We start from the raw sequence: 21,221 nt of genomic DNA, 5'->3' as shown, positions 1-21,221 counted from the left end.
GATTGATTCTGTATATCACAGATGACTTGTGAATTCTGAGCACTTTCCAAGAGTAATCTATGCTACTAGTTTTCTGGACAAATAGATATACTCCACTATTTCCCCCCTCACTGCCTATATCATTAAGAATTCAGATGCAAAAATGCATAGGCATCTTTTACATCGTTTAACTAGAAATGTTTTAGAGAATGTAGGCTATTTGTGGTTCTTCCTTAATTAGGATTTTTATAGTAAAAGATCTTTAAAAGTGTACTGCCTGGCTGAGCCACATTGCATCCTGTTGCTGTTTAACTGAACGTAATGTAAGGTGTCATTGACCCCTATGTTGCCTGCAAAGGGCTTTCACAAGAGAAATGGTAAATATCCTCAACAGCTTTACTGAGGATAATTGGCTTAAAGTGGAGGTTCACCCTAAAAACTAATTTTTAACATTAGACTAAGCATATTAAGGGCATTTACTTTGGGCAGGTCTTTTTTTTTTTTTTCGTACTTACCTTTATATTCTGATTTGGTCCAGGGCTTCCACGTTCTGATGACTCCGGGACTGGGCGTTCCTATCCCAGCCTCAGGGTTCCGATGACTGCGGGACTGGGCGTTCCTATCCTTCGGTTCGATGATTGACAGCTTGTGAAAAAGGTGACCTGTCGCACAACGCGCGTCCCCAGATTTCCAGAAATAGCCGAGGTGCGAGTCAGCACTATACGGCGTGTAGAGCTGACTGCGCAGGCGCCGTATAGTGCCGACTCGCAGCTCGGCTATTTCCCGACATCTGGTGACGCGCATTGTGCGACAGGTCACCTGTTTCACAAGCCGTCAATCATCGAACAGAAGCATAGGAACGCCCAGTCCCGTAGTCATCGGAACCCAAAAGCCCTGGACAAAAACAGAATATAAAGGTATGTACGGAGAAAAAAAAATAATTACCTGCCAAAACTAAATGTCCTTATTATGCTGCCTCTGCTAGATGTAATGTAATGTAATGTAATGTTTTTTTTTGGGTGGCCCCCCCCCGCTTTAACACACGTACATACCTTAAAAAAAAATGAGATGGGAATGAGGGGCACCTACTAGCAAATGTGTCTAGGCATAGGACACGCCCCCTGCCACACACCCTTAAAGAAGAATTAAACAAAAAAAGGTTAAAGGGGTTGTAAAGAAAAAAATCCCTAAATAGCTTCCTTTACCTTAGTGCAGTCCTCCTTCACTTACCTCATCCTTCCATTTTGCTTGTATATGTCCTTATTTCTTCTGAGAAATCCTCACTTCCTGTTCTTCTGTCTGTAACTCCACACAGTAATGCAAGGCTTTCTCCCTGGGTGTGTTGTGCTCGCCCCCTCCCTTAGACTACAGGAGAGTCAGGACGCTCTCTACGTTGCAGATAGAGAAAGGAGCTGTGTGTTAGTATGCGTCCTGACTCTCCTGTAGTTCAAGGGAGGGGGCGAGCACGACACTCCACACCAGAGAGAAAGCCTTGCATTACTGTGTGGAGTTACAGACACAAGAACAGGAAGTGAGGATTTCTCAGAAGAAATACGGACATTTAAAAGCAAAATGGAAGGATGAGGTAAATGAAGTTGAACTGCACTAAGGTAAAGGAAGCTATTTAGGGGGAAAAAAATTGTACCTCTACAACCATTTTAATTGAATCCACAAGGGACTATTTTTACCACTACTATTCATTTACATTGGCTTTTAAAATGTATAAATACTGAAATGTATAATTTGGATGAAAGATTTAGCACAGGAAAACACATTTTGAAAGATAAACAGTGCATTGTATATACAACTATTTAGATCAGACCAAAATGAGGGACACATGAGGTGGAAAGAGGGACAGAGGGACAGAGGGACATTGCTCCAAATCAGGGACAGTTGGGAGCTATGCATGTATTGTACCACACACAGATATAATAACAAAGTTAGTTTTGTTTCTATTTTAGATTTTGGAGCATTTCTTAGATGCGACATATAAGACATAACCACAGCAAACCTCTAATCAGCATGTATTCATTATTGACTTGCAAATCTACAAGAAGAAAATGTAATAGTTGAGAATAGCATTACACTGTACACGCCTTTTTTTTGGTGGTAAACATCATATTAACTAATTCAAATGGATAATTTCTACGGCGATGTAAGATTTTTTTAATAGTTGGTCTAAATCAGGGGTCTCGAAACTTTTCAAGCAAAGGGCCAGCTTACTGTCCTTCAGAATTTAGGGGGCCGGATTGTGGCTAGTAGAAAAGCTCTCGGGCCCAGCAAGAGTATGCATGGCCTCAGGGTTTGTGGTCAGTAGGACAGTAGGAGGAGGAGTAATGCCCCATCATTGGCATTATTGGGAGTAATATTATCTCATCATTGGTATCAGTGGAAGATATAGTGCCCCATTGTTGGTGTCAGTAGGAGGAATATTCCCTTATATCATTGCCAGAAATAGTACTCCAAGGACCATATAAAGGCTAGCAAAGGGCCACATCCGGCCATCAGGCCGCAGTTTGAAGACCCCTGTTCTAACGATAAATTTTATTTAATTTTTTTAACAATTGCTAGAGCTCTATGTTATATTTTTAAGCTAATGTTATAAATAATATTTGTATTGTTTCTATTTCACGTTATTATATTTTTATTCTATTTTACTGTATAAGGTAACTGCAGTTTTTCAACAATGACTGCTACAATTTGGCAGCTAATGTGCTGACAAAATGTTATACAGCCTGCTGCCTTTATTGTCCAGAAATCTTTTTCTAAACTGTTCACTATCTATTCACCCAGAGCATGCTAAAGCCTAGCGCACATGATCAGAAAATCTTGTACAATACCTAATTGGACGATCGGAAGAGCAAGACTTCACATGCTCAGAAACGAAAGAATAAATTACACTACAATACAACACATTACATTACTTCTGAAGTTGTATTCTGTTGCACAAGAATTTTATTAAGTTTAGTAATCTCTTCGTTTTCGATATATGAACTAGCATGCACAAAAAAGTGATGATCATTCATCCGATATTCTTCTTATTGTGTGTACTGTACAAGGCTTTAGAGCCCATTCACACAGGGGCAACATGACTTCTAGCATGACTTTGGGAGGCAACTTGGACACGACTTGAGTATGAATCATCAGGCAACTTACAAGGCAACTTCAAGTTGCCTCCAGGACAGGAGGCTTTCCAGTGGCCAATCAAACAACAATCAGCTCTGTGGGAGGGAGGCAGAGGGAGGGGTTTGCCTGAGAAATGTATGTTATCTTCCTGTATTGTTGCTTCAGTTAAGACAGTGATCCGACTTCTAAGGCCCCGTACACACGAGAGGATTTATCTGCGGATACGGTCCAGCGGACCGTTTCCGCGGATAAATCCTCTCGAGGATTTGCGAGGATTTTGATCCGATGGAGTGTACTCACCATCGGATCGAAATCCGCGCCGAAATCCCATCGCGATAACGTGTCGCGCCGTCGCCGTCGCGGCGACGTGCGCGACGCTGTCATATAAGGAATTCCACGCATGCGTCGAATCATTACGACGCATGCGGGGGATTCATTCGGACGGATTGATCCGGTGAGTCTGTACAGACCAGCGGATCAATCCGTTGGGATGGATTCAAGCGGATAGATTTGAAAGCATGTCTTCAAATTTTTATCCGCTTGAAATCCATCCCAGGGGATAAAAATCCGTGGAAACAGATCCGCTGGATTGTACACACCAGGGGATCTATCCGCTGGAGCCGATCCGCGGATCAATTCCAGCGGATGGATCCTCTCGTGTGTACGGGGCCTGAGGCGACTTCCATTGAAATCAATGGGTACAAGTTGCCTACAAGTCACCTAGAAATCGGATTGAAGTAGTACAGAAACCTTTTCTGAAGTCGGAGCAACTGCAGTAGTGTACATTAAGACGGCTCCCATTCACTTCCATTCATTTTCTCGACCGCGCGACTTGGGGCAACTTGGGGCGACTTGAATTTGGGTTCCAGGTCGCCCCAGTGTGAACCGGCTCTTAGGGTTGGCAGCATTATCCATTAGAAGAGGGAAGGTCTGGACAGCCGCACTCCAATAAAAAAACCCCTTTATTGTGCAAAATAACAAAAGTACAAACCACAGCAGAGTACAGGATAAAAAACTGATGCGTTTCACACACTCAACGGTGCTCAGCCATAGCTATCAGCATTAGCCACAAGGAAGACCAATGAGCTTTTTTTTTGTATCTATGTTCAGTTCAGCAACAAATGTGCACAGCACCATTTAGCTGGTCAGGTTCCTAGTAACCCCCACATACAAAGCTTCTTGGTTGGCTAAACTTTTCTCTACTATGATTTTTTTTAATGTTTACCTAACTTGATCTTTACCTAAATTGTCATGATTTACCTCTTGTGGAGCTTTTTTACAATAAAAAAATGCATATCTCCTATGATAATCAATGCTAATTAAGACAGGATCCAAAATTCATAGCATATATAAAACAATAATGCATTTGTTTCTCTTGCAGCAGAGTATATTATAACTTCAAGAATGTAAAAATACAGAATAAATTGTTAGTATTATGTATAAGCCAATTTACCATGGAGGCTATGGTGTAGTATTTGCCCACAGCATCCGCCATTATAGGTATTAACCTCCCTGGCGGTATGATTCTTTCAGAAAAAAGGTGCTGAAAGCGGTACCATTATTTGCAAGGAAATTTAGCGTTTTATACTGTAGGCCTGTAATTCTTAGGAATAACTCACTTAAATCTGACCAAACAAGAGTCTTGTAGGCATCCCGGGTATGCCATTTTTTTTAAAAACAAAATTATAAATTATAATATAATAAATAATTATAAATAATTATAAAAAATAATAATATAATTATAATAAAAATTATTCAATAATGTAATCAACTCAAAATCACTGAAATGTGCTCAGTTGCAGAATTGTCGCTGTCATTACTTTTATTTTTTTATGACGAATTTCCCCACAAATCGCTATCGCACAATTCTGCCAGTGATTATAATTTATTATCGCTGTTTTCTAGCTGATCTAAAACCATTTTTGACATAAAAATACACTTTTGGTTGCTATGGACAATCTACAGTTTGCAGGGAAAAAGAACAGTTTTTATTATATAAAAGTACATGTAGGACACTGGGCAGACCACTAGGGACAAGGGGGTGTGTATTTTTTACATACAGTACTGTAATCTATAAGATTACAGTATACTGTATGTAAGGTGTTTGTTTACGTTTTTGAATTTGGCGCCGTTCTCCGCTCCCGTGCGTCGTAACGTCACAGGGAACAGAGATCGGCGGCACAGGAGGACGCTGTGTGAATCGAGCGAGCACCCGCTCACTCACACAGCGCGGTGGCATCGCTGGATCCAGGGACAAGGTAAGTAAACACTGTCTGTGGATGCTGCGAGGCAAGCCCGAGTCTGACTCGGGGTTACCGATCGCAGCACGGAAATCTAACCCTGAGTCAGACTCGGGAACACCGCCAGGAGGGTTAATAAATATTTTAAGGGTCAAGCCTATGCATCAAAAGTAGTTCATCAAAGAATGGCAAAACAGCCCAACATCAAGAATCCATTCAAGCATGTTTACCTAAATCAAGGCCGCTTTTAAATCCAATACATTTTTTATCCAACCATAACTATATATGATGCACATAAGGGTTTATATCTAAGCATTGCTATATATAATTCTAGCTTTTTACGATATATGAAGAATAAAATCTGCCTCTAATGAGTACTGTATAATATACCGTATTTATTGGCGTATAACACTCACTTTTTTACCCTGAAAATAGAGGGTAAACTGTGCCTGTGTGTTATACGCTTTGGAAAGTTTTTTTCTCGAAACTTCCCTCTTAAAGTTAGGGTGCGTGTTACTGTATACGCTGATAAATACGGTACATACCATTTTCAAATAAAATGTTCAATTTTTAATACCAATTTGTTGTACTTACCAAAATACACCTATTCTATAGTACACAACATATTCCACAAAAAAAAGATAGTAACAAAAAAAAATAGCTACAAATGCTACAACGTCACCCTGCATTTTAAAATAAAAATAATACAATAATAATAATACAATAATAAAACATTCTGCTTTATGTGTGTTTTAGTGTATTTAACCATAGGACACAACTGGAACTTACTAAATGCTTTAGCTAGATTTTTCTGCAGTAATAAAATGATATTTACACATTTTAAGATACAATTGATCATGTATATACTGAAATACAAAGCCTCATTAGCTCACACAAATACCTGGAGGTGAATATATAGTTTCCTAGAGAAACTCTTAAGCTGCGAGTTTTTTTCTCTTTCGTCAGATCGCCCAGAGATAACGAGTAATGTTTTGTTCCATTTAAATCAGAAGATGCTGAATCTGAGTAGATAAAGTCCTTTGCAGGTTGCCAGCGTACAGCACAAGACATCACAGCAGTCTGCTATGTTAGCTAGTCAAAGTCCTAAGAGCGTTTTTCTCAGATAGTTACTCATTAATGTTGATATTAAGTAATGTAACTACAACCCTCCTAATCCTCAGGCAGTAGTAGGACTCTTAGGTAACACTATGAGTAATTTCATTCTAATAGTTATAATTATATTCCAGCATAGTGTTTCATTCTAATGGTTATAATTACATTGCAGTATAGAACTCCCACAATTCTTAAAATGTTGTTGACAGTGCTGAATTAGATGACCAGCATGAAATATTTATTCCACATGATTTGTGTCATAACATGATATGTCACATGGTGGGCAACATGAATGGACTTCAAATGAGCAAATGTAACATTGTTTCTTAGAAGGTTACATCTAGAGGGCGGGGTTTTGTCTATTTTTTTATACTTCATTCTTTTCAAAACACGGATTGCTTAGATCACCGCCTACATGTAAACCTTGGCAGTGGATCCTGGCTCCACGATTGACCCAGATACGTGGAACAGATTTTACAACTGAACTCTAGATACACAGCTAAATTCACACTTAAAGGACACATATGGGATCTGTGTAATCTACCAAAGATTTCTACTTCTGTCCAGACACTTGTGACTCATGTACCTCTGGCAGACAGCACAGCCAGGGCGACACTATTTTTACGGAAGAGTTGTGGAATACAATAGTGTGACTGCTCCTAGATGCTTTTAAAAGTTGCTTTTGGGACTGCCAGGAGAATTTAAGCAGCTATGACAGAGCACAAAGAAAGTAAACACCTCCATCAGACTAAACATCTTAGCCAGTTTCCTAAGGGGATGTACTAAGACTGGAGAGTGCAAAATCTGGTGCAGCTCTGCATAGAAACCATTCAGCTTCCAGGTTTTATTGTCAAAGCTTAACCACTTGCCGACCGCCGCACGCAGATGTACATTGATAAAATGGCACGGGCAGGCAAATGGGCATATCTGTACGTCCCTTTAAATTTGCCGCCCAGCGGGCAGGTCCTGGGAACTCGATGTTCCCGGGCGGCCTGCGATTGTGGTCGGCAAAGGAAGAACAGGGGGATGCCTTTGTAAACAAAGCATTCCCCTGTTCTGCCTAGTGTCATGTCACTGATCTCACTGTTTCCATTATTGTGAACGGTGATCAGTGACGTGAGAATGGTCCCGTCGTATTCTGAGACACACACAGGTCCCAGAAGGTGACTGGGGGAAAGAGGAGGGCACAAAAAAAGCTGTGGAAGTGACGTACTTCGCCATGGCGCCATGCGACGGAACTCCTGAAGAAAACATACCAAAAAGGTATGAAAAAAATATATGGGATATGTATGTTGAGTTAAATTTTTGCCTGGAACTCCGCTTTAAAGGGTATGTAAAGGTACATTTTTTTTTTTTTTTTAAATACTTAGCTCCACTCTGCAGCTCATTTTGCACAGAGTGGACCCGAACCTGGTCTTTTGGGGTCCCTCGGCGGCTGTCTCGGCTCTCCCTTGCAAGAACTCATCACCTCGCATGGTGATGAGTTCTTGCGGGAGCGCTCCTGTGATACAGCCAGCGGCCATAGCCGCTTACTACATCACTCGGCCCCGCCCCCCCGGCGCATTAGATGTGATTGACAGCAGCATGAGCCAATAGCTGCGCTGCTTTCAATCAACCAAAGAATTTGCCGAGAAGCCTGGCCGAGAAGCAAGCGCGTACACGGCCAGGACTTTCGAGGGGTCAGGTAGGTAAACGGGCTGGCTATGGGGCCCCGCTAATCCGCAGATGTTTTTTCACCTTAATGCATAGAATGCATTAAGGTGAAAAAACTTTTACCTTTACAAACCCTTTAACCACCTCCGGAGCGCTGCACGACTATATACGTCATGACTAGCTGCCATAACTCAGATATCCTCGTCGTCAGGCGGCGGTCCGGTTTGCAATAATGGTGGTCACCGTTATCGGCGATAGGAGAGGGGCCCCCCCCCCCGCCACTCTCCCGTGCCCTCCGCCACTTACTGGAACCGGCGGAGGCGATCGGTCCTCTCCGTTGCTGGGTATGGAGACGAGTGAAGGTAAGATGGCTCCCACCTGTCTCCATACCATAGCAGGGCGGATGCAACGTCAAAACGTCACTTCCGCCCATAGCTCTTAAAGGGCCATTTTTTTTTTTTTCAAATGCCAATTTTTATTGCATTTAAGTCTAAATATCAGATCTGAGGTCTTTTTGACCCCAGATCTCATATTTAAGAGGCCCTGACATGCTTTTTTCTATTACAAGGGATGTTTACATTTCTTGTAATAGGAATAAAAGTGACACTATTTTTTTTTTTTAAAAGAACAGTGTATAAAAATAAAAAGGTAAAATAAATAAGAAAAACATAAATAAATTTACCTTGTGTGCAGAAACAAACGCATACGTGAGCAGTGCCTGCATATAAAAACGGTGTTCAAACCACACGTCAGGTATCGCCACGTTCGGTAGAGCGAGAGCAATAATTCTAGCCATAGACCTGCTCTGTAACTTAAAATATGCAATCTGTAGAATTTTTTAAATGTCGCCTATGGAGATTTTTAAGGGTAAAAGTTTGTCCCCATTCCACGAGCAAGCGCGAGCGTGACATGTTGGGTATCAATTTACTCGGTGTAACATTATCTTTCACAATATAAAAGAAAATTGGACTAACTTTACTGTTGTCTTATTTTTTAATGAAAAAATATTTTTTTACCAAAAAGTGCGCTTATAAGACCGCTGCACAAATACGGTGTGACGTAAAGTATTGCAACGACCACCATTTTATTCTCTAGGGTGTTAGAAAAAGAATTTATAATTTTTGGGTGTTCTAAGTAATTTTTTTTAGCAAAAAAAATTTGTTTTTAACTTGTAGACAACAATTCTCAGAAAGAGGGAATATGTACTGCAATTCACCAGTAATTAGAGGGGAGCTCACTGACTAACTTGGCACACACAAATCAACAGCATTTGGGTTTCATTAAGATAAAGATTTTATGCTGAAACCATTTCTCAGAAAGATATGCAGATCAGCAATTAGATTTGTTACACAACAAACAAGTAATAAAAAAATATATATAAATATATCGATTTCAGCTTTAGACTCTCAAATTTCAATAAGAAGCATTGCCAAATCTCTTGTTCAGTCCCAAATCTTGACAAACAGGTTTCTGCCAATGATATAAACGCACATTAAGAAGACTGATTCAAGTAACACGAGGCATATAGAGAAAAAAAATAAATAAATATGTACAGCAGCTTCAGAGTTAGGGCATTGTTTTAATTGCTAACAAAAGCAAAGCGCTAATTATATTCATAGGATCGAACTATGACTCCTTTTATTATGATTTTAGAGTATCAAACTGAAGGCATTAGACGCCTATAGTTCAATTACTGTTGTTATGCCAGCTTTCACACATGTGTGCATAAACCTTAGCCCATAGTTCAGATTTCATCTGCATGTGAGTGGGCAGGCAACACAAGCACGACCAGTGGCAACGCTTGATGTTCTTTCACCTTGGGCAAAGACTCCGTTTGGCACCCCCCCCCCCCCTTTCCCCAAAAGAGGACAGTGTGAGTATTTTTTTTATCTTTATTATTTCATTTCATAAATATTTTTTACAATTGTATTATTTTATTACAATATTATTATACTGCATCAGTGACCCCCTTGCTTCAGAGTCCCATATTACTTTAAAATCCCCCTAACATTAGTGTCCCCCCCTTACATTAGTGTCCCCTTACGTCAGTTTCCCCCATTAATTTAGAATCCCTTTTACATCAGAGTCACGGCTTACATCAGTGTCCCCCCTTACATCGGACCCCCCCCTTTATATCAACGTCCCCTCTTATATCAATTCCCCCTTACATCAATGTCCCCCTTGACAATAGAGCCTTTTTTGCATGTCCCATTGTACATCAGCGTCCCCCCTTACATTAGTGTCCCCTTTACATCAGAGTCCTTTCTTACATCAGTGTGCCCCTCCTTACTTCAGAGCCCCTCTTTACTTCAGTTCCCTCTTTATAGCAAGGTCCCCTCTTACAGCAATCCCCCCTTACAATTGTGCCTCCTTTTCATCAGAGCCCCCCTTAGTTCAGCCCCCCCCCCTGCATCAAACCCAGAATCCTTCCTTATATCAGTGTACCCGCTTAGTTCAGTCCCCCTCTTACTTCAGAGCCCCCCTTACATCAGTTTTCTCCTTTATATCAATGTCCCCTCATATCAATTTCCCCTTACATCAGTGTCCTTCCTTACAACAGTGCCTGCCTTGCATCAGACTACCCCCATACATCAGTGCCCCCTCTTAGTTCAGAGCCACCCCTTACATGAATGTCTTCCTTTATATCAGTGTCACCTCTTATATCAATTCCCTATCTTACATCAGTGCCCCCCTTAGATCAGTTTCCCCCCTTACATGAATGTCCCCCCCTTACATCAGAGTATCCTCCCCCTTAAAACAATGTGCCCCCCCACATCAGTGTACCCTCCTTACATCTGTGTGCCCCCAAATTATATCAGTGTGCCCCCCTCCTCCCTTTTCTAAATGTGCCCCTCTTTACATCAATGTACCCCCTTACATCTGTGGACCTCATCCTTATATCAGTGTGCCCTCTTCCCACCTTACTTCAGTGTGCCCCCCCTTACAACAATGTACCCCCTTACATCAATGTGCCCCCCTCCTTATATCAGTGTGCTCCCATTTACATCAATGTACCCCCCCTTACATTAGTGTCCCCCTCTCCTTATATCAGCGTGCCCCCCTCCCCCTAACTCAGTGTGGCCCCTTTACATCAATGTACCCCACTTACATCAGTGTGCCCACCTCTTTATATCAGTATGCCCCCTTCCCCTTTCCTTAATGTGCCCTCCTTTACATCAATGTACCTCCCTTACATCAGTGTGCCCCTACCCCCTTACATCATTGCCCCTCCCCCCACCTTAACTAGCATAATTGTAGAAGCACCCTGGGAGCTGGGAGCTGGAGCAAGTGTAAATGCGGAAGTTCTATTCTACTCTGGGAATCGGAAGGTGGACCAAATAGGTGATGTCATTGGTTGTTAGGACGCCAGTGATCCTAGCAATAAAGGACTTGGGGAGAAGGGGGAGATGTGCAGAGTTTTAGAGCCACAGGCAGTGCAGTTGTAGTAACACAGAACAGATCTTTCAGCTGCTAGTCACTGCAGCTCAAAGATAGATCGTATGTGTGTGTGGTGGGCGTGCAATTACAGAGCTCCGGTTAAGCCCAGGGGATCTGCTGTCTTCCAGGCACATTCCTACACTCAGCCCTGCTTGCACAGGCTTCTCTAACCCCCCAGACACTTTGGGGTCTACAGGGACAGACCATAGACACCTAGAGGTAGCTAATTAGACAGCCTGCAGAGCACAGGTAGTGGGGGCGAGGGGGGCTGAGTGCCCTCTCCTGCAACAAGCTTTCACACCTCACATCCTGGCCGAAGCTCCTCGGGACTCATCACTGGTGCTGTGTACTGGCATCAGGAGCTGATAGGGGAAGTGAGGGGAGGGGGGAACACACGTTCTTCTGCATACCGGGCCCCACTCTCTGACAGCACTGCTCCCTCTTTGAGCACCTGCCAAACTACAGGCGCCCTGCACCCCCGCTGCTGTCCCCCCTCAGGCTCCCTTTAATCCCTAGCACATGGGGATGCCAAAGGGCCGGCCACCAGGACAGCAAAAAAAAAGAAAAAGGGGAGAAAAGAAAAAGCCAGGGTGAGAGAACACCTCGGTTCAGTGCAAGCAGGGGAGAACACAGCCCGCACCTTCTCCTGGTACGCTACTACTCGCCCCCACAGGAGTAGGGATGCTGTTTTCACTACCCCTGTCAGTCATGGCGTGCCCCTCAATGTGGCGCCTGGGGCACATGTCCCACCGCCCCCCCCCCCCTTTAGTTTTGGCTCTGAGCACAACCATACTCATTGTGCCTGACTTCAAAAAGAAACCTCAATCTTAATGACCTTATACTAAAAGCAATCAGTTGCGAAGCTGCTTTAATGAGTGGTTGATTGCTTTGAAAGCTTAGGGACAGCAGCAAATTAGTCCCTGTAGAGAAATTCACCTTACATTTCAATTTGCCAATATTCCCAATAAAATTTTAGAGAATTGTCACTTTTAGGGCATGTATACACCTTTTTTAGGGCATGTTTACACCTGTGTCGGTCTGTGAAAAGTGATAGCTGGTGGATCTCTTTTCAAAGAGCAGTGTGGCTGCATTGACATGACCACTGGGTCTTTGTGCTTCCGTATGCAATACAAGTAGATCATGGAAAGTGGGAGATGCCAGAAGACTGCCGTACATAGCTTTATGAATGCATACAGTAGGTTTTTTGCAAATTCCTTGATGAGTGGAAGTCAGTCTAAAGGCGTGGTCATTTCAGGCAGGCTGCATTTGCATACAGACTACCCTAGATTTTACCCACATATGATTCTGAGCCTCCATGAATGAAAGAACTGAATATTAAATGAAAGGGGTGGGCCAAGGACAGTAAGGCTTGAAAGGAAAGAGTTGGATAATGCTAGTTGTCCTCCAGACAGAAAATCAGGTAGGTTCCATCTGACTTGCTTGAGCTTCTCACAATGTGCAGTAAAATAAGGATCAGCATCAGTACAGGATAGAAGCCTGTATAACTGGACAGGATGAAAGCCTGAAGTCCAGAATTAGTTCATTTAACCACTTTATCTGTTTAGGTCATGGCAGATTCAGTCCTACAATTCTGACCATGAGATGCTGTTATGCCGCGTACACACAATCAAATTCCGACCTTGTGTAGGCTTAATCTGACTTTTTCTGTCTGAGTTTCCGACAGCAAAAATTTCAGAGCTGGTTCTGATCGTCTGTATGCAATTCTGATGCGCAAAAAAAACATGCATGCTCGGAATCAATTTGACGCATGCTCAGAATCATTGAGCTTAATTTTTCTTGGCTCGTTGTAGTGTTGTACGTCACCGCGTTCTTGACGGTCAGAATTTCGTCTGACCATGTGTATGCAACACATGTTTGAGCCAAAATTCAGTCGGAAAAAAGTTCACGGTTTTCTTGTCAGAATTTCCGATGGTGTGTATGCGGCATTAGAGGTCAATCTATGTGGTTACATAAAAAATCCTAGATGCCATAACAAATCCTGGGAACTGTCTTGTAGTCTCTGTCCTATCTCCTTCTACAGCATGAGACCACTCACATTAGTATTTTATTGCTACATAGGTATATGGGGGATCTTGATCCAGTCAGGTGGGAAAAAAAAGAGTATTTATTTCTGTGAAGCAATGTAATGAAAAAAGGGGAAATTAGCTAAAAGGTGAACTTTGACTTTGGGATTCAACACTCTATAAAAATCACACTTATGTGACAAGTGCAACTTCTACCAGTCTCCACTTTTTCTTGATCTGCTGCTTCACATTTAATGATCAGGCTATGTATCACCACTCCTACTTTTACTACTGTCTCCATATAATTGCTACTAACAATCACTTCCATATTTTAGGCAGAACTTGTAAATCTGATCAAGAGGTCACAGGATTTTACTATTTAGAAACATTCAAGACATGAAAATGGATATCTAATATCTCAAACAACGAATGGAAAGGTTATAACCCAAGTGAAAACGAAAACTGTCATCACACAGTGACTGCGTAACACAAGCAAATTAAGTTAAAGTTGAAGAAAAGCCTAATGCCGGCCACTGGCGGTTCGAAAGAACCAGTCGAGATTCAAGCCTTGTATGGGCAAGCTGAATGTACCAAGGTGATCAACCGATTAACTTGGGTACAATCAGCCCACTAGATTTTACATGCGATTATCGCTAGAGTCTGGTATACCTGCTAGCAATAATCACTGTCTTCCCCCCTCACCTGGAGAAGACAATGGCTCACCAGAAGCAGTTCCTCTGTCAACACTGTCTGTGTTGATGGAGGAATCAGGCGAATTTCTTCCAACGGTTGCAGGAAAGAAATTTGCACTGTTTATGGCTCTTATGCCCCATACACACGATCGGAAGTCAGACAGACTTTTTCCATTGGAAATTCCAACCGTGTGTGTGCCTCATCGGATTATTTCCATCGGAAATTCAGAGGAATGCCGTCGGAGTTTAGATAGAGAACATGTTCTCTTTTACTCCGATGGAATTCTGTCGAAATTTCGATGTGATTTTGGTCGAACAAAGGTCCGACCGTGTGTACGGGGCTTAACTCTTCCCCCTTCCCCCTTCTCCTACATTTCCTGCCTACTTTGTTTAAAAAGATCTGTGTACTTACCTATAATTAATCTGCTCCGGTCTGGTCACGTGATCCTACAGCTTTGGTTCTCCTGTGTCAGTGAGCGGCTGCTTCAGGGAAGAGGAGGGATCGTTGACAAGGGTTGGGCAATGGGAGCCAATAGGTGATGTCAGAGCTATGAGAATTCACAGTCATTGTCGAACACTCTCTTACACAGCGGAGCCAGAACTACAGGATCATGTGACTGGACTGGAGCATATTAAAAATAACAACCAGTAAGAATTTTTAATTGAAAAATAAGACAAAATAATAAAATACTACAATTGCACTTTATTTCATATACAAAATTTTCAAATGAGATTATAAAGGCTTTTGTTCCCATTAAAACAGCAGGCATGCAGGCTTGTTCTCGAGACAGACTGTGTGCATCGATAGATGCACACTGTGTGGCTCAGCCCCACCCCCGCTCCTTGCTCACACAAATTGATTGACAGCAGAAAGAGCCAATGACCCCCACTGCTGCCCCTCTGTCCTGTGAATGCAGGAAGCGAGGAGAGCTGCTGCAGATGGGCACAGTTCTGGATTGAGTGAAGACTCTAAAGGTTCTAAAGACTGAAGGTTTTTTACCTTCATGCAGTCTATGCATGACGGTAAAAAAACCTTCAATGTGTTGCTCTCCCCTCAGCCACCCTCCCCCCTAATACCTACCTAAGCCAGATCTCCACCCAGTGATGTGCACGAGAGCAGAGTCTGTCCCAGGTCTCTTCCTCCTCACTAGCTAAGATGCCATTGGCTCCCGCTGCTGTCAATCACAGCCAGAGAGAAGGGAGCGGGGGTGGAGCCATTGTGTAATGGTTCCCTCTCTCCCTTCCTTCCCCTGTCCTTCTCTCCCTCCTCTTCCCTTCTCCCTGTCCTGTGTCTCGTGGTTTTGATTCATTTTTTGAAAACTGACCAACACCGCAGGACATAATAGAAGTCTATGGGGAAGCACAGCTATCCCACACGAAAACCGCAGGTACACTACACTGCACCTGTGCTGTGGCCAAAGCACAGCAAGACAGTGTGAAGCTGCCCTTGGTGTCTGGCACCTTTAAAGTCCCATTTATATAAAATGTTGAATTATTGATATTTAGGGATGTGGTGCCCTGGTCAAACCTCATACAGACATAACATATGCTACTAGTAAGAATTCTTGTTTTACTGGTTTATCTTCAATAAACTGATGTCTGATTGGGTATGAGTTACTAAATTGTACACATTATGATTGCTCGCTGCACTCCTTTTTTGGCATGTCTTTTTCATAATGTCACTCAACATCTGTTTTCAATTGCTGCAGAGCTCTCTAAGAAACTTTTATAGGTTCCAAAATCTCTTTAATAAACTTATGGATATGAGTTATTGATTTGAACACTAAGTGACTAATACTGTGCTGAACTGGTGCCAGCATGTATTGTAAGTCACTTGTAATTGCTCATTAATAATTGTAATTCCATTCAAATTGTTCTGTTTGTTGATTGGCTGATCACTAAGTGTCATGTTACATGATATTATTTTTATTATGTACTGTCTCTTTAATGTCTATTTAGTTTGTCTCTTGTGGCATTCCTTAGTTTGCATGCTGCTCAGTCTCCTCCCCCTCTTTTCTGTATCAGTCATTTTAATGCTGTAATTCATGTGACCTGTATGTTTCTTCTACCTGCATGGAAGAATCGTTCTTTTACCTGTTGTAACTTGCATTCTACGGATCATACGACGAATAAACATCGCCAGATCTTCTTTCATGTGAGTTGTGACTGAGTAAGCTATCTGGAAAGGTGATTTGGGATGGATAATCTCTTCAGGGCAATGAGCTCCATGTGCTACTGAAAACCACATTCATAGCCTTAGCAGCCGATTCAGAATAGTAAAAGAACGTATCCAGCAGCCTGCACAGAGATATCTGCGTCACAGGACAGATCATAGTGAAGTGTAACTGTGTGTATTGCATGAGAATTCTGCATACAACCCCAGCACAGCTTGTTACAGCTCCTCACAGTATACAGACACTCTTCACTGCTACAGTCAAGCCTGTGTACTGCAGGCCATCATGAGTGGAAAGGGCTCAGTGTGTGATGAAACACCACAGCATGCTTCACACAGAGAAAGCCAGGATGAGGACCCAGAGTCCACTGCATTGACCAAACGCTCTGTGAAACCCACTTGGAAGGTTATAGAGAACTATGAATCCATGAGAACTGAACTAGCAACCAGTTTAAAGCAGATTTGGGATAAAATCCTCACCCACATTGATGTGATTTCATGTCCCAGCCACGAGGTACTGCAACTAGAGGGCGCCATAAAGCATCTCTCTGCTTCATACGAACTGTATCAGACTACAAGCAAGAAATATAAAACTATTCTGCAAAGCATCAACACTGAGGAGTCCTTAGAGCAACTTAACAATGCCCAGCTTCTTAATGAGGAAAGAGAAAGCTTTATCCAGCGAACTAAAGCAAAGGCAGAAGCAAAATTAATGCTGCCACGGGACACTGTATCTCACAAATCTGTATCCACCAGACGTTCTAAAGGTTCCTCTAGATCCCGAAGTTCAAGGCACTCAACGCTTAGTGAACAGCTAATAAATGCCCGCGCCGAAGCAGAGGCTATCAAGGTACGGGCCGCATATGCCAAAAAGAGAGCAGAAATGGAAACCGAGGCAGCGCATCAAAAGGCAGTAATGGAAGCTCAAACGGCTCGTCAAAGGGCAGCAATTGAAGCTTTAAAGGAACAAAGCAACTACGAGGCAGCTGCAGCAAAACTAAAGGTTTTGGAACAAGCTATCGGTGCAGATGAAAACGCTAGCGAAAGGGTCAGCGTCAAGGCAGATGTAGAAGATCCTTTTGAACGCACTAAGAACTATGTTCTAAACCACAGCAGTGAACACTCAATTACCTCCACGTTTCACGGCAACGCAAGTACTTCACCACATCATCAGGTAAAAGCTGTTCCAGCCACTTCCTACATGCAAACCCACCCCAGTGCAGCTCCCGACTGTCATGCTGATCCCGCATATGTCACAAAACGGCACACAAATCCGCAAGCAAGTCGCCAGCCTCCTGCTAACAGTACTGTTCCAGACCTTCACCCAACAATTCAGCTGAATGCCCTTGCTGCACCATATCTTCCCACGTCTCTTTGCAACGATACCATAAACAATGCAATCCACAACAATCAACCAGCAACCTCCTATGTAAAGTCAGAGGCAACCGATACAACAGAGGTAGTAAAGTACTTACTTCGACATGAGCTCGCCAAGTCAGGCCTAGTAAACTTCGACGACCATCCTGAAAATTATAGAAGCTGGAAAGCCGCTTTCAAAAATACATTAGGCGGTGTCGGTTTTACTGCCGATCGTGAGCTGGATCTGCTGATCGGGTTGCTTGGCCCACAGTCTACAGAACGTGTCAAGAGCCTCAGGTCAGTTTACATCGACAATCCAACTGCAGGTCTCACCGCAGCATGGGAGCGTCTAGAACAGACTTACGGTAGTCCTGAAGCCATAGAGAATGCATTGCTCAAACGATTGGAAAATTTCCCAAGGATATCTGGTAAGGACAATATAGAGTTCCAGAGACTCAGCGACCTTCTTCTCGAAGTCCAGCTTGCCAAAACTGACCCTAAGCTACCTGGCCTCAGTTACCTGGACACTGCTCGAGGAGTTAACCCTATCGTTTGCAAGCTTCCGCATGGCCTACAAGAAAAGTGGATCCAAGTTGGGTCATCATACAAACGGGAAAACAAGGTTTCCTTTCCCCCGTTCTCCTACTTCTGCAATTTCGTCAGGAACATTGCTGACACCAAGAACGATCCTAGTTTTGCATTCAGCGAGTTCAATACTCCCTCACCTAAAGGTGACAACCTACATACTAGCTACAGGAACCGCAGAGGTCCCGTGTCTGTTAGGAAGACAGACATTATTCCCACTCCCGCCCCAAACAAGAGCGGCAAGATCGAAAACCCAAACCGATTATGTCCCATCCACAAGAAGCCTCATCCCCTCAAAAAATGTATCGGTTTCAGAAAGAAGCCCCTACACGAACGAAAGGAACTCCTAAAGACTTTTGGGGTATGTTATAGATGCTGTGCTTCCACCGATCACTTTGCCAAGGAATGTAAAACTCCTATCAAGTGCATAGAGTGCGGTTCCGAGGACCATGTGCAAGCACTCCATCCCCTTGAGTCCAATCCTTCACAACATGCAGACCTTCCTCCTGGGCAGAACCACAGCGGGAAGAGTACAGATCACGTACCTAATTCCACCATGGTATTTTCTTCGTGCACTGAAGTCTGTGGGGAAGACCACTGTGACAAATCTTGCGCTAAAATATGCCTAGTGAATATTCACCACAAGGATCAGCCAGAAAAGACTTTAAGGGTGTATGCTATCTTAGACGATCAAAGCAATCGATCGCTTGCACGATCCGAACTGTTCGATCTATTTTGCACAAAAGGAGAGGTTCACCCTTACACCTTGGGCACTTGTAGTGGAACTACAGAGGTTTTTGGAAGAAGGGCTCATGGATTTATTGTGTCCTCCCTAGAAAATAACCTACAATTACCCTTACCTACACTTGTAGAGTGTAACCAGATACCAGCCAACAAAGAAGAAATACCTACACCAGAAGTTGCCTTCTACCACCCTCATCTAAGGTCAATAGCCAGTGAAATCCCACCACTTGACAAAGATGCTAAAATCCTTCTTCTGCTGGGAAGAGATATTCTAAGGATCCACAAGGTACACAGGCAGGTCAGCGGACCTCCAGAGGCCCCATTCGCCCAGTACCTGGACTTAGGCTGGGTCATCATAGGCAACGTCTGTATAGGCAAAATGAAAAGGCCTACTAACATTTCTTCATTCAAGACAAATGTATTGCCAAATGGTCGTAATACTCACTTTGAGCCATGCCCACATCACTACTGGGTAAAGGAGAAGGTAACTAGCTGCAAGTTGCAACATTGCAACACAAACCTTTCCCGCACCTACGATGACAGCTTTGGTTCTACAGTTTTCAATGTAAGCAGTGAAGACGACAAGTTGGCTCCTTCGGCAGAAGACAAAGAATTCCTTAAAGTAATGGACAATGAGTTCTTTCAGGAAGATTCCAATAGCTGGGTAGCACCCCTACCCTTTCGCCTCCCGAGAGAGAAGCTACCAAACAATCTACATCAAGCAGTCAAAAGATTCTCCTCCTTAAAGCGTACCTTAAGCAGGAAGCCAGAGATGGAAAGACATTTTGTGGACTTCATACAGAATATCTTTGACAGGGGTCATGCCGAACCCGCACCCCCATTGAAAGAAGGAGAAGAATGCTGGTACCTCCCTTCCTTCGGTGTGTATCACCCACGAAAGCCAGACCAAATCAGAGTTGTCTTTGACTCCAGTGCCCAACATGAAGGCTTCTCACTTAACGACATGCTCCTCACAGGGCCCAACTTGAACAACAACCTCATTGGAGTCCTAATTCGCTTTCGTCAAGAACCTGTAGCGGTGATGGCCGACATTCAACAAATGTTCCACTGCTTCATCGTCAAGGAAGATAACAGGAATTACCTCAGGTTTCTATGGCACAAGGACAACGACATCAACAAAGAGGTAATTGATTACCGAATGAGGGTGCATGTCTTTGGGAACAGCCCTTCCCCAGCTGTAGCAATCTATGGACTAAAAAAGACAGCTCAGCTTGGAGAAGCTGAGTATGGATCCGATGCTCGTCAATTTGTTGAAAGGAACTTTTACGTAGACGACGGGCTCAAATCCTTTCCTACTGCTAAAGAAGCAATTAATCTTCTTACCAGAACAAAGGAGATGCTAGCTGTAGCAAACTTGAGACTTCACAAAATGATATCTAACAGCCAAGAGCTAATGAATGCATTTCACCCTGAGGACTATGCTGCCAGTGTGAAAGACCTTGACCTTGGGTCAGACACACCCCCCATACAGAGAAGTCTAGGTCTGCTGTGGAACATCAAGGCAGACACATTCACCTTCCAGGTGTCAACCTGTGACAAACCCTTCACCAAGAGAGGAGTCTTGTCCGTAGTGAACAGCATCTACGACCCACTGGGATTTATAGCCCCAGTCACCATCCAAGGTAAGATGTTATTAAGACAGCTTACTACTGATAACATAGATTGGGACACTCCGTTACCTATTGAGAAACAACAAAGATGGGAGAAATGGAGAGGTTCTCTGAAGACATTAGAACAGCTCCAAATTCCACGTTGCTATGCCCCAGTCTCCATCTCAGCCGCTGTCCAGAGGGAAATCCATATTTTCTCAGATGCATCAGTTGAAGCTATAGCTGCAGTGGCCTATTTGAAGACCTCGGGAGTTAATGGAGACATACACTGCAACTTTGTTCTAGGCAAGACAAAGCTAACACCAAAACCCGCACATACCATACCCAGACTTGAACTTTGTGCAGCTGTGCTAGCAGTGGAAATAGCTGAAGTCATAAAGAGTGAAATGGACATTAACATTGATTCCTTCACATTTTACACAGACAGCAAGATAGTGCTTGGTTACATTTACAACCAAACTAAA

General features: G+C 43.1%; 1 protein-coding gene across 6 annotated transcripts in view; it reads right to left on the bottom strand.

The window, feature by feature from the left end:
- COBL (cordon-bleu WH2 repeat protein) overlaps nt 1-21,221 on the bottom strand; it is a 426,299-nt gene that overhangs the window by 307,553 nt on the left and 97,525 nt on the right. For 3 of the 6 annotated variants that reach the window (XM_040353304.1, XM_040353302.1, XM_040353305.1), the window contains exon 1: nt 6,247-6,559. The exons of 1 other annotated variant lie outside the window; for it this stretch is intronic. In XM_040353304.1, coding sequence (XP_040209238.1) covers nt 6,247-6,416 — 170 coding nt within the window. In that variant the 5' untranslated portion in view covers nt 6,417-6,559. Of the gene's footprint in view, nt 1-6,246; nt 6,561-21,221 lie in introns of those variants that run through there. 2 more of the 6 variants (XM_040353300.1, XM_040353306.1) reach the window with 1 other exon arrangement.

The sequence above is a fragment of the Rana temporaria genome, chromosome 5, assembly GCF_905171775.1.
Source record: "Rana temporaria chromosome 5, aRanTem1.1, whole genome shotgun sequence".
NCBI classification, from domain to species: domain Eukaryota; kingdom Metazoa; phylum Chordata; class Amphibia; order Anura; family Ranidae; genus Rana; species Rana temporaria.
The sequence above is the reverse complement of the archived record's forward strand: the minus strand, read 5'-3'. Positions and strand labels throughout refer to the sequence as shown.